Source organism: Triturus cristatus, chromosome 1_1 (genome assembly GCF_964204655.1).
Source record: "Triturus cristatus chromosome 1_1, aTriCri1.1, whole genome shotgun sequence".
In the NCBI taxonomy this organism is placed as follows: domain Eukaryota; kingdom Metazoa; phylum Chordata; class Amphibia; order Caudata; family Salamandridae; genus Triturus; species Triturus cristatus.
Window position 1 is genome coordinate 142,023,391 of NC_140579.1, and position 12,985 is coordinate 142,036,375.

Below are 12,985 nucleotides of genomic sequence, written 5' to 3' on the forward strand. Positions count from 1 at the left end.
TTGGAGATAGGCTGCTATTGCGGTTAAATGGATACGTATTGAGGTGTATGCCAGATTGCATCGGTATAGGTGTAAGAGGTAACAGATGATGTTTTGAATGGATGCGTCCAGCGGGTTAATGTCATTGTTGTTGCAATAAATGACAAACCTCTTCCATTTAGCCGCATAGCAAGCTCTGGTAGTGGGTCTCCTGGCCTCCTTCAATCAATCAATCAATCAAGAGATTTGTATTGCGCACTACTCACCCGGAAGGGTCTCAAGGCGCATGAGGGAGGGGGTCTGCTACTGCTCGAACAGCCAGGTCTTGAGCTGTCTCCTGAAGGCGAGGTGGTCCGGGGTCAGTCGCAGGTGGACGGGCAGGGAGTTCCATGTCTTAGCCGCCAGGTGGGAGAAGGATCTTCCTCCGGCGGTGGTTCTCTGGATGCGAGGGACGACGGCGAGGTTCGCGGATCGTAGCTGGCGGGTGGGCGTGTAGAAGGTCAGGTGGTCGTTGAGGTATCTTGGGCCAAGGTCGTGGAGGGATTTGTGTGCGTGGGTGAGGAGTCTGAACGTGATCCTCTTGTTGACGGGGAGCCAGTGCAGGTCCCTCAGATGGCTCGAGATGTGGCTGCGTCGGGGGACGTCCAGGATGAGTCGGGCGGAGGCGTTCTGGATACGTTGAAGTCTTTTCTGAAGCTTGGCTGTTGTACCGGCGTAGAGGGTGTTTCCGTAGTCTAGTCTGCTGGTGACGAGGGCCTGGGTGACCGTCTTCCTGGTCTCGGTCGGGATCCAGCGGAAGATCTTACGGAGCATGCGAAGGTTGTGGAAGCAGGCTGAGGATACGGCGTTGACTTGTCTGGTCATGGATAGGGAGGAGTCCAGGATGACGCCCAAGTTGCGTGCGTGGTCCGTAGGCTTGGGTGATATCCATACAGTCAGGTGGCAGGTTTAGGTAGCCAAACTCTAAGACTTCATGAGCCAGATTGCCAGGTTCAGCTGTTGCGGATCTGGGTGCTGAATTTCGCCATGGTTCTGCGTTAAAAGTGCGGGTTTGATCCGCAGCCTTTGATGCGGCACCACGGAAAGTTCTAGAAAGGTGGTGTACCATGGTTGGCGCGCCCATGTGGGAGCAACTAGGATGAGTGTCAGTGAGTGTTGTCGCAGTTTGCGTGCCACTAGCGGTATTAATGGCGCTGGGGGAAAAGCGTACGCAAAGCTGCCGGACCAGTTCATCCATATCGCATTACCCTGTGACTGTGGATGTGGGAACCTGGCGGCAAAGCTTTGGCATTTTGCGTTTTCGTTTGTGGCGAATAGGTCTATCTCTGGATGACCCCACTGTTGGAAGTACGGTTGGAGTACTGACGGGTGTAGCTCCCACTCGTGCATCTGGTGGCTGTGTCTGCTGAGCAGATCAGCCATCTGGTTGTCCTTGCCGGGGAGGTGTTCCGCCATGAGGAATATGTTCCTCTGAATGGCCCACTTCCACATGCTCTGAGCCAGATGAGACAACTGTGGAGAGTGTGTTCCTCCCTGCTTTTGTATGTAGTACATGGCAGTCATGTTGTCCGTCCGGATCAACACGACTTTGTTGCACAAGTGTACTTTGAATGCCTTCATGGCTAGGAAGATTGCCATCAGTTCCAGAACGTTGATGTGCATCTTCTTTTGTTGGGTTGACCATAGTCCCTGCACTGTGAAAGTGAGTACATGAGCTCCCCAACCCTGGAGAGAGGCGTCCGCTGTCAGTATTATTTGTGGAACAGGCTCCTGGAACGGTCGGCCCTTGCAAAGGTATTGTGGATTCCACCAATGCAGAGAGTTGTATGCCCGACCGCTCACCAACACTAGGTCTTTTAATTGCCCGTGAGCCTGATTCCATTGACGTGCCAAGCACTCCTGAAGCGGGCGCATATGTAGTCTTGCGTGCGGGACTATGAAAATGCAGGAGGCCATCATGCCTATCAACTGCATGAACACTCGCGCAGGAAGAGAGTGTTGAGGTTTGAACTTTGAGATCAGCAGTTGCATGCTGTTGATCCTCACTAAATTTGGCTGAGCTGTGGCTGCCAGAGTGTTTATGGTCACGCCCAGGTACTGTCGTACGTGTGCGGGTTGGAGATGTGATTTTGGCTAATTTAGTGAGAATCCCAGACTGTGAAGAAGGTGAATGGTGGGTGAGGGACATGTGGCTGGCACATTGCTGGGCTGACTTTGCCTGAACAAGCCAGTCGTCCAGGTAAGGGTAGACGTGAATGTGTTGTCTCCGTAGATGTGCAGCCACCGTAGCTAGGCACTTGGTGAAAACCCTGGGTGCGGTTGTCACTCCGAAGGGGAGAACTTTGAAATGATAGTGATGTCCCTGAATAGTGAACCGGAGATATTTCCTGTGTGATGGGTGTATGGGTATGTGGAAATAAGCATCTTTGAGGTCTAGTGTGGCTAGGAAGTCTCCCTGACTGAGCAGCGGGAGAACCTGCTGTAGGGTGAGCATATGGAAATGCTCTGAGAGAATGTATTGGTTGAGGGGTCTCAGGTCTAGTATAGGTCTGAGCGACCCGTCCTTTTTTGGGATTAAGAAGTAGAGAGTACACCCCTGTCCCCTGCTGGTCGATGGGCACGACCTCTATTGCACCTTTTTGCAGCATACTTAGCACTTCCTGCTGCAATAATGCCAAGTGCTCTACGGACATAGGACGGTGCTTTGGCGGTATGTTGGGTGGAGTGGACGTTAATTCGAGACAGTAACCGTGCTGGATAATGTCCCTGACCCACCTGTCTGTGGTGATGGTTTTCCACATGGACAGGAACTGCTGGAGTCTCCCCCCGACAGGTGTTATGTGGTCGGGGGGAAGGGAGAGGGCGTCACGGTTTGTTTTTGGGTGAGGACCTGGTGTTGCCGTAACCACGTCCTCTGCCCTTGGTGCTGGAGCCACGATATCCACCTCTGTTGGTTTTATCGTAGGTACTCTGTGTGCCCCCTTTAGTGTATTGCTGCTGTGACCCCTGACCTCTAGCTGCTCCTCTATTCCCGGGGCGACGAAAGGAGCCACTACGAAACTGCTGCGTCTGCAGAGCCCCCATTGATTTCGCAGTGTCAGTGTCTTTCTTAATTTTCTCGAGGGTAGTGTCAACTTCAGGGCCGAATAAGTAGTCGGGGTTGACTGGTTGATTTAAGATGTTGTTCTGAATCTCCGGCTTGAAGCCTGAGATTCTCAACCAGGCGTGTCGTCTCAACATGACGCTTGTGTTGATTGCCCTCGCCGCTGTGTCGGCAGCATCCAGGGCGTACTTGATGGATGCATTGGTAAGGAGTTGTCCCTCTCTGATGAGGAGCTCCGCTGCCTCTTTATATTCATCTGGCAAATGTTGGAGTAGTGATTCTAGTGTGTCGTAGTGGGAACGATCATAACGGGCCAGGAGTGCCTGTGTGTTGGCAATGCGCCAGATGTTTGCTGCTTGCGCTGCAATCCTTTTGCCTGATGTCGCCAGCACTTTGGACTCCTTGTCTGGGGGAGGAGCATCACCTGTTGTCTGCGAATGGGCTCTTTTGCGAGCGTTAGCAACTACCATGGAGTCCAAAGGTAACTGACCCCTAATGTACATAGGGTCTCCGGGTGCAGGCTTGTATTTGTTTTCAATCCTGGGGTTTAGCACCCATGCCCTGGTTGTATCCTTAAAAATGTCTTTTGCAGATTTGAGAACTCCTTTCAACATGGGCAGAGTTTTGACAGTTCTTTCGGAAGAGGCGAAAGTGTCCACCAAGAAGTCTTCTTCAACAGTGTCAGAATGGAGTTCTACTCCATGATTGGCAGCAGCCCGTTCTATGAGGGCATTGAAGGCAGCAGTGTCCTCTGTGGGAGATGTCTTTGTGCTGTAAAGCTGTGTGTCATGGGTATCTGGTGCCGTACCCTGGTCTGTAGGGTCATCCCATGCCTGATCTGGGTCTTGCAGATGCTCATCAGGATCGACATCCCCAGGGTAGGTGGTATCATCCCCCATATAGTCCTCTATTGCGTCTGTCTCTAAAGGCGTAAGAGAAAAGGACTGGGGATCCTGATGGGAGGGTTGTAAGCGTTCATGAAGCACTGGCTCCGACCCTGCTGGCAATTTGTGCTTGAGAGGGATTCTGTAGGAGTCCAATCCCCTCTCTGGCGTGATTTTCCGCTTGCGGAGCATCAGTCTACCAGTGTTGGCGTCGATGAATTGTGGCTGTGAAGGCTCAAAATCTGTGTGTCCAGTGGACGGGGACTGTGTCTGGCGGACACGTGTCCGGATCTCGAACATCTTCGGCGCCGTGGATGGCGGCAAGCCAAACGTGATGTTGGTCGGCGCCGAGGGTGCTTTCGGAGCCTTGTGCGTGTCGGGGCCCGACGTGGCGCGGAGGGCTGCCCGTTCCCTGATGCGTTGCAACGATGCCGCGACCTGTTGCACGGAGAACGCAGAAGGCTCTTTGGAACCGGTCGGCACCTTGGAGGTAGGCGTCGACTGCTTTGGGGGCATGGGGTCATCGATCCGAAGAGAGGTTTCGACGGTCGTTGGAGTCGACGACTTGGTGGGCGCCGCTGTCTTCGACGTCGACGCAGATGGGGCGGCCACTTTGACTTTGGTGGTCGGGGCCGACGGCTTCGGTGCCAGAGGCCGAGGCGCCTTGTGGGGACCGAGGGCCTTTTTCTTCGGGTCGGCACCGATATCCGCTGCAGTGAGCTCGGCGCCGAAATCCCTTTTACTGCGTTCGGGGCCGATGGCCTTTGCTGGCGTCGAAGGAGTGGAGGGCTTCGAGGCCTTCGAGCTGATTACAGCCAGTTTCACTTTTGGATTCGGTGGAACTGGTGCGACGATTGGTTTCGGTTTCGCTGAAGGGAATCCAGTCGTGTTCGTTAATAATGGCTCGTGCGGAATGTTCGAGGCGGGGCCGAAGAACTTTGAGATTGATCTCGGGTAAGGCCCGAAGGCGATCCCTCGACCTGAGCCTTATGATGACGCATTTTTTCGGCCTCCGTATCGACGGGTGGGCCTAGCTCCTCGCTAGAGCTATCTTCTTCGGCCCCAAAGGCCTCATCGTAGTCTCCTACCTCGTCGATGACTTCTTCCCTTTGAAAAAGCACCTCATCGTCGTCTTCCGATCGGGAATCGTGTTCGGAAGCGGGGCTGGAGTCTACTTTTCCACGCTCTCGGCGTCCTCGTCTTCGGTGCTAAAGATGTTGGCCGGGGCAGGCGCCGATTGCTGCGCCTCTAATCTCGCCGCCCGTCGATTCCGGAGAGTCTTCTTCGATCGGAATCGGGCACAGGCCATACATTTCGACTCATCGTGATCCGGTGAAAGACATTTGTTGCATACCGGGTGGACGTCCATATGTGGGTATTTTACGTGGCATAAAGGACACCGTTTGAATGGAGTCCTCGATTCCATCGTCGATGGAAGTTCGGTGTTCGGACCAAACGGATCCGAAAAGCTGGAAGAAGGTTCTAAAGCACTAAAGAAACTAGTCGATACCGAACGGGAACAGTACCGACGATAACTAAAGGCCTTTTGGCCTTAAAATGAATTTTCCTAACTTGAGCTAAGATAAGCACATCCGAACCCAATGGCGGAAAAAAACAATCTAAGGATGGAGAGGATGCCCATGCGCACTGTGGTCCAGGGGAGGAGTCACCTATCTCGTGATACTTCGAAGACTCTTCCAGGACAACAACGTGCAAACATCCGGACCCAACACTAGGCGGTGATCTATGCACAGATATGAATTCAGCAGCCCACATGCCTCGAACATATTGGTATGAACTATATCTGTGTTTTTAACCAATCCATCTCCCACACTACACCTTTAATGCTCACCCTCTCCATACCGAGTCACATGCGCAAAGGAATACATTGGCTATCCAATTTGAGTGCATGAGTACCGAGGTCCTGGGACAGCAGGGACCAACAGGCAACTGCCCATTAACTAAAAACTGCTGCTGAACTCAACGAGTACGCCCCTGCCTTGCCCTCACCTAATTTTCCCCACTCCGATCAATAACTCATACCTACAGCTGTAACAGGACATCATCTAAAACAGGTTCAAAGAAAAAGCAGATCATAACCTTCTGCACAGCATCCAACTTGAGGCCTGCAAGATGAAGCCAGGAAGAACCATCTAATGGGTATAAAATGGCAGTAACCATTGGACAATACTTCAGCAATATCTGCTATCACATATATCACTAGTTTTGATACAAACCATTCTTAATTCAATACACCATGAAGTCTTGACTTTTGTCCCTGTACAGATCTTTCATGAGACTAGATCGTCTCTTACAGCAATCAGCTATTCCCTACCCCGCCTCCCCCCTCCCCTACCCCCCACTAAGAGCTCTATAGCGTGGACTGCTCTCATGGATGTAGCAGAAGAGCCAAAGCCTTTCTTCCTGACAGCATCCATGGAACTACCTTATCAGAAGAGAATGCGACAAGGACTTCCTGTGGACAATCAATGTTATCACAGCATTAGTGGGCTGTTTACTCCTCCAGAATGGCAGGTCCTGATCCAGAGGGCACCGCTTGCTTAATAAAACTTCAGTACCAAAGTATAAAGTCGTAGCCAATCAAAGGCAACTGCACTTATGGAAGAGCTGGTCAGAACACAGTCCCTGGTAACAACTCCATTCATGAGGACATTAAATGCAGTGGTTTTAATAATGGGCTAAGCCTCAACTTGCTGAATGCAGGAGAATGGTGCTAGAGCACCTTTGGCACTGATGCATCTCCTTCCTGAACATGGAACAGCATGAGACCCGGTTAGACTGGGAAGCCTCTTCGTCTGTATGGTGATCTTGCTATTTTGGCACTAGATTTTGCTCTAGCATCATGTATGCTCAACCAAGATAAAATGAGGTTTCTAAAGAAGGGAAACAAATGGGAGGAGGAGCAGGCAAGCAGGACACTTGAGCCACATCTGTGTCAGCAGGAATTTTCTTCCTTAGCTCTTGACGATGAATCATTCAGTGTTGACCGCCATACTCTTAGATGTCAAGATCCATGGTGACATAATATTGTGAAGTTAATAAAGAGTACATGACAGAACTGATAGCAAGTGGAGCCCAGATGAAATCTTTACCTATTCGGATGTCCTACCTGCAATACTATCAATAGTACGTCCCTACAACCTTATAGTCTAGGCTTCAGACTTACCTAGAGCCTCCTCCTCAGGCTCGGACAAGCCTTCACATTTCTGCAACTCTTCCTCGATATCTGTGTCCGAGGACTCGTCTTCATCCTCATCCTCATCCTCATCCTCTTCCTCATTGGATTCTTGATCAATGGAAGAGGAGACAGGAGATCCCTAAAAAAGTCATAAAACTGTTGAGCACTTTCAAGTCACAGTCAAACAACTACCTTCATACTAACTTGTTCCTTTAGGCAGAGGGGCTCTTACGCTTGGTGCAAAGAACAAGAGCGAGTCATTCTCTTTCAAAGATATTTGTACAGTGTGACTTAAAACAGGAAAGGTGTCACCACTCAGAAATCCCTACCTCTCTCCCTATTCCACGGTTATGGGAAGACTACATTAAAAGAGAAACACTCCAGTAAGAGGGAAACTGCTAGTTTATTTTTTGCCTGCCAGTGTTTTTCCTGGAATTTATTTTACACTTAAAGCCACCACTGGTACTGCCAGTTGACATTTCCTGGATGAACAGTTCCAGACCAAATATGTCCCAAAGATACCCACGCAGCTTCGCTACATGATGTTGGAGGGCTTTCTTCTTTCAATATGCAAAGGGATAACACACAAGTCAAATCTGTCTGGAAACATGCAAAGGTTCTTTATTTTTCTTCTTCAATGGTTAATAAATGAAAGTTACTTACTTGTAAAAATAGATGTCAAAGATGGGCATTGCCTTAAAAAAATGTTTAACTCTACAATAACCTTCCATAGACTGATCTGAAGAACTTTTACAAACATCGGACTATGCTACATCTGATATTGTTACTTACCTATAGTACAGGTTCTCATGCATGACTGTACACCCCAGATTACTTTAGAATTAAGGCTAAGATTGGGGGCTTAGTCAATGGTCAAATGCCGGGAATGTAGGACATCCACAATGAAAAGGATTTACTTGTAACTAATCTCAGTGAATTTTAGAATCAATCGTTTTTATTACGTGGCCGTAAAAGGGAGCAAATACACAGCTTAGCTGCCTACATCACAGTGCAGGAAGAGCGAAAACTAATGAGAATGACACAGCGTTTAGGTCTACATCCCTGAGGACGACCTCACGATGAGTTCAAGCTATAGTGAGTCAGTAAGGCGCCAAGCGAAAGTACCACTTTTATAAGAAACATTAACAAAGAAACAATCCCCCCTCCCTCAACCCGCTCCCACCCTCCCTCCCTCCCTCCACATCAGTTCGACTCTGGTAAAGCCAGTTCACTCTCGTCTCTAATCAATGGTCAGTCATCTAGTAAGTCAATTTGTGGATGCACCAGGCGGTTCGAAAGGTATGAGAGGCAGAATTTGCAGATATTTCGGGCACACGACTTCTCTCATATCTTTTGTAAGAATCTGCAAGAAAGGAGCCCACAGTTTTGCAAAGTCCTTGCCTTTCCCATCTACACTCCGCGATAACCGCTCCACTGTGAAGAGTTGCCAAAGTTTCTGAATCCAATCTCGAGAGTCTGGAGAATTTTGACATGTTAGTTGCCATTTTGAAACTTGACTGTTCTTTACTAATTTGTGTCAAAAATTCCCAGCAGGTGTTAAAATATGTGGCATTAGTACTCGATGAAGGCAGGGACTATATGTATTCATAGGCACAACAAAGATGGAGCAGACTGAAAAAAAAAGTCTGTACAGGAGGGGGTGGGGGGTGGGGGGGGGGGGTGTGGCAGGGTAAGGAAGTAACAAAGGCTCTCTTTATACATCATGTTGCTTTGCTGTAGGTTGATAGGGCATTAATGAACAAGTTACTTACCTTAGTTAACACATTATTTGATAGAGACGAGGGACCTGTGAAGGGGAGACGCTTCGAATTGCACGGGGGACCTGTGAAGCAGCGGCCAGCGCCAGTGAACATTGCACCTGGAGCCTGAGGGGCTGAGCAAACACCTGTGGCCCCGCCCCCTGATACCGGGGAAACTTTTTCTGTGGCTCGCGCCTCCTGCTTCGCGGGAGACGCTTCGAATTGCACGGGGGACCTGTGAAGCAGCGGCCAGCGCCAGTGAGCATTGCACCTGGAGCCTGAGGGGCTGAGCAAACACCTGTGGCCCCGCCCCCTGATACCGGGGAAACTTTTCTGTGGCTCGCGCCTCCCGCTTCGAATTGCACGGGGGACCTGTGAAGCAGCGGCCAGCGCCAGTGAGCATTGCACCTGGAGCCTGAGGGGCTGAGCAAACACCTGTGGCCCCGCCCCCTGATACCGGGGAAACTTTTTCTGTGGCTCGCGCCTCCCGCAACGCGGGCGGCGCCGGGCTAAGCCCAGGCAAAGGGCGGGCCCTCTGTGGCCCTCAGAGGCCAGAGGAGGCTGGGCTGGGCCTCGGACCCTGGACCTGTTGGACAAATCGATGTGCTGTAGTGAGTTGCTAACATTTGTTTGTATAGTAATCTACCTGTGTTGATGCATGCTGGTCAATAGTTATTAGCTGTGCTCTGTGATCTATAGGCCAGCGAGATCATGGCCAAATCTAAAATCGATAAAACTGCATCTGGCCTAGGTTCCATGGATAACTTCCTGGTGAAAAAGGTGAATCAAATTAATAATGAGCGCAGGGCTTCACTAGGCAAAGGCGACTACTCTGCCACACATGAGGAGGTGTATATCCCTTTGCCGGCCCAGCCTGCATCTGATACTTTGGGGCGGGTGCTGGGGGAACTTTTTCGGCAGCCGTACAAGTGCACGCTGTCTTAAATGATGCCGCACCTGATATAAGCCTTGATTCAGTCGTAGAAGAGATACCAACTTCCCCCAGGCCAGTGCGCCTATGAAGAAAAAAGGCACAAACCAAACGCGGGGGGAAGATCAGCAAAAAAAGAGTAGATAAAAGTCACCTTGCCCCAAATAGCACTGGGGCTTCTACAGATTGCCAGGAAAGTTTAAATATGGCAGGAACAAAGTTTAACTTAATGGAGCAGTTTGCTATGCTAAGTCGCACCATAGAAGCTAAGATAGAGGCTAAATTCACAGAGCTGATGAAACCCCTTATTTCCAAACTAGATACGGTGGCATCAGAAGTAGAGAGACTGGGTGGCCTTCTAGTAACATACCAGGCTTTAGTGGGAGAAGGACCTAAGATGGCGGATAAGCGCTTGGACGCTGAGGGACAGGGTTCGGGCAAAATAAATTCTCAGCAATTTACTCAACCAATACCTGTAATTGAGTTAGCCCCTCTAGCGTCTACCTCTGTACCCACCCAGCAAAAAAAGGCCATAGTAGCCTCTGAGGGCCAGTCAGCTTTCATGCATGTTAAGAAAAATTGCCACGCTAATCTTCCCCCAGACTGCACACCTTATGTGGCTGTTCTTATAAATGTTCCTCCCATATAGCGTCTTTCTCTACAGCCAACTGAGGAATCCCATGATACACTGAAAAATAGAACTGTATCATGGTTGAACAAAAATTGTGGGTTTCCAATTATATTCGCTGACCAAATACTGTCAACCAGGAGGGTGAGCTGGATTGGTACATCCAGGATATCAATAGCTGGTGACTGTATCATAGTCAATTTTAAGCATCCTCAGCACGTTGCCACAGTTTTATTGAGAGCAGCTTCCTTAGTTCACAATGGGAACGTTATAAGTGTACGTCCCCTTGGTTATTTTTATACCCATTTGATCAAAGCCCCGCCGTTTTCTGGGTTATTTCGACCCCCCACTCCTATTCAGTCATCGTTTACTAACGGCGCATACTTGCTCAATGCTGACAAGCAGTGTGGGTCAGGGTTCAATATTGTAACACACAACAGTTTTGACACCCTCTCAGGTTTAGAATCCTGTGATTGACGCGAGGAACTTGCGGGTCAGGAAAAGGGGAGCATGGGCTGTGCTAAGCCAATTTTGCCAAATAGTAGTCAAAACAATGTTATTTCGTGGAACATTACGGGGTTGGGTGCTAAGATGGAGGATAGCAATTGGATTAGGTTTATTAAGCAGTATCAAATTATTTGCTTGCAGGAGACCTGGTCCACTGATTGTAACCATTTTTTAGAAGGATTTAAGGCCTATTATGTCCCCGCCACAGCGACAGCAAGGGGCAGGCCTAAAGGGGGCATGGTCATATTCATCTCGGTTGCTCTATCCTGTAAAATACGCAGAATTTCAACAAGCAGTACTGGTCTCATTGGTTTAGCTTTAAAGGGTGAAAACTGTCTGGCCGGTCTGGTTAATTTTTATAATGCTTTTAATCCTTGCTTAGCTCATAGTCAGATAGCTGCACTGAATGTTTTTGTAAGTAATTCCATGAAGGATTGTGTACATAATCTTATGATCATGGGGGATTTTAATGTTCATCCTTGCAAGGATCCTCTTTTTAATAGTATTACAGATTCAAATTGTCCCAGAATCACTGATTTTCACTTTGAACACACAAATGAGGGGGAACATTTAAATGATATGCTTAACGACCTGGACTTAATGGTGACTATGGCTATGACCGACCCCACTGTGTGTTTTGAGATACCGACCTTTAAGGGGCACGGGAGGGGTACTTTTATTGATTTAGTTTTAATTTCATCATTAATGCAGTCATTTGTGGATTCCTTTGCCATTGAAGCCAGTGAGTTCAGTGATCACAACCCCCTCACTATACATATGACGGGTCCGTGGTTAGCAAAGGAAGGTACGAATACCTCTTCAGGTAGGGTGAGTCTGACAGATGGAAGCCGTCGCCTAAAATGGTCTCAAATCACCCCAGTCTTACAATGAGATTAAAGCTGCAGGTGCAGATGACATCTTGGCTTGTATACAAGATGGTGCTCAGCCACATAACGTCCTCAATGCCTTTCAAAGCTTCGCGGATAAGGTCTCAAAGTTGTTGTCAGCTCCAGCAAAGAAGCTGGAGACTAAGGGACCCAAATGGTTTAACCATGACTGTTCTAAAGCCGCTAGAAATTTAAAAATAGCGCTGGCAGCTAAACCTAGGATAAAGGCAGAAGTCCAGGTTTGTCAAAAGATATATAAAACTGCTATTGCTCGTCATAAGGACTTTCTTAGGGAAGAGGCATGGAGCGAGTTACTTGACCCTTTTACTCTGCAATGTAGCTCTAGATTTTGGGCAGTAATGAGGAAGCCTTTTTTGGCTCAGGAGCCGGGTGATGGCCCGGAATGTCACATTTCTAAGGAGGCCTGGGAGGTACACTATGGGAATCTGTATTGTAGCTCGGTAGTTGAACCTCCCAGTCCGGTCACCTCTGTTGGGGGTGAAATAATTACCTTCAATCGTGGTGAAGTTATTAATGGAATTGTGGGGCTAACAGCCGGTAAGGCACCAGGTCCAGATGGGATCCCTCCGGACCTGTATAAGTCTGAGCCTAACTTTTGGGCACCAATACTTGAATCTGTTTTTAATGCCGGTGTGAAAGCTGGGTGTCCACTATCATGGGGTGTCTCTACAATTGTCCCGGTTTTTAAGAAAGGGGACAAAGGCAGCCCACACTGTTATAGACCTATTTCTTTAATAGACTCTACGGTCAAAATTGTAGGCAGAATCTTATTGCAGCGACTTTCTGATTGGGCAGAGGAGAATAATATTATGTCCAATTCACAGTATGGATTCTGTAGAGGTCGTTCTACAATCACCCAGTGTCTTAATCTCTTCTTAATTTTAAGCAAGTACACTGTTGCGCAGAAGGGCACCATCCACCTCGCATTCATGGATCTGTCCTCAGCGTTCGACTGTGTTAACAGGGGAAAGCTGGATCTGTCCATGAGGGAGAAGGGGGTGGAAAGTGGGGTGGTCGATTTTCTGGCTGACTTACACAACAATACCAGTGCTAATGTGAGATATTCCCAAGAATTGAGTGTATCAA

General features: G+C 49.0%; 1 protein-coding gene across 3 annotated transcripts in view; it reads right to left on the minus strand.

Moving 5' to 3' along the window:
* DAXX (death domain associated protein) overlaps window positions 1-12,985 on the minus strand; it is a 414,322-nt gene that overhangs the window by 170,878 nt on the left and 230,459 nt on the right. For all 3 annotated transcript variants that reach the window (XM_085622370.1, XM_085622434.1, XM_085622515.1), the window contains exon 5: window positions 7,154-7,304. In XM_085622370.1, the coding sequence (XP_085478496.1) occupies window positions 7,154-7,304 (151 nt within the window). The remainder of the gene's footprint in view (window positions 1-7,153; window positions 7,305-12,985) is intronic.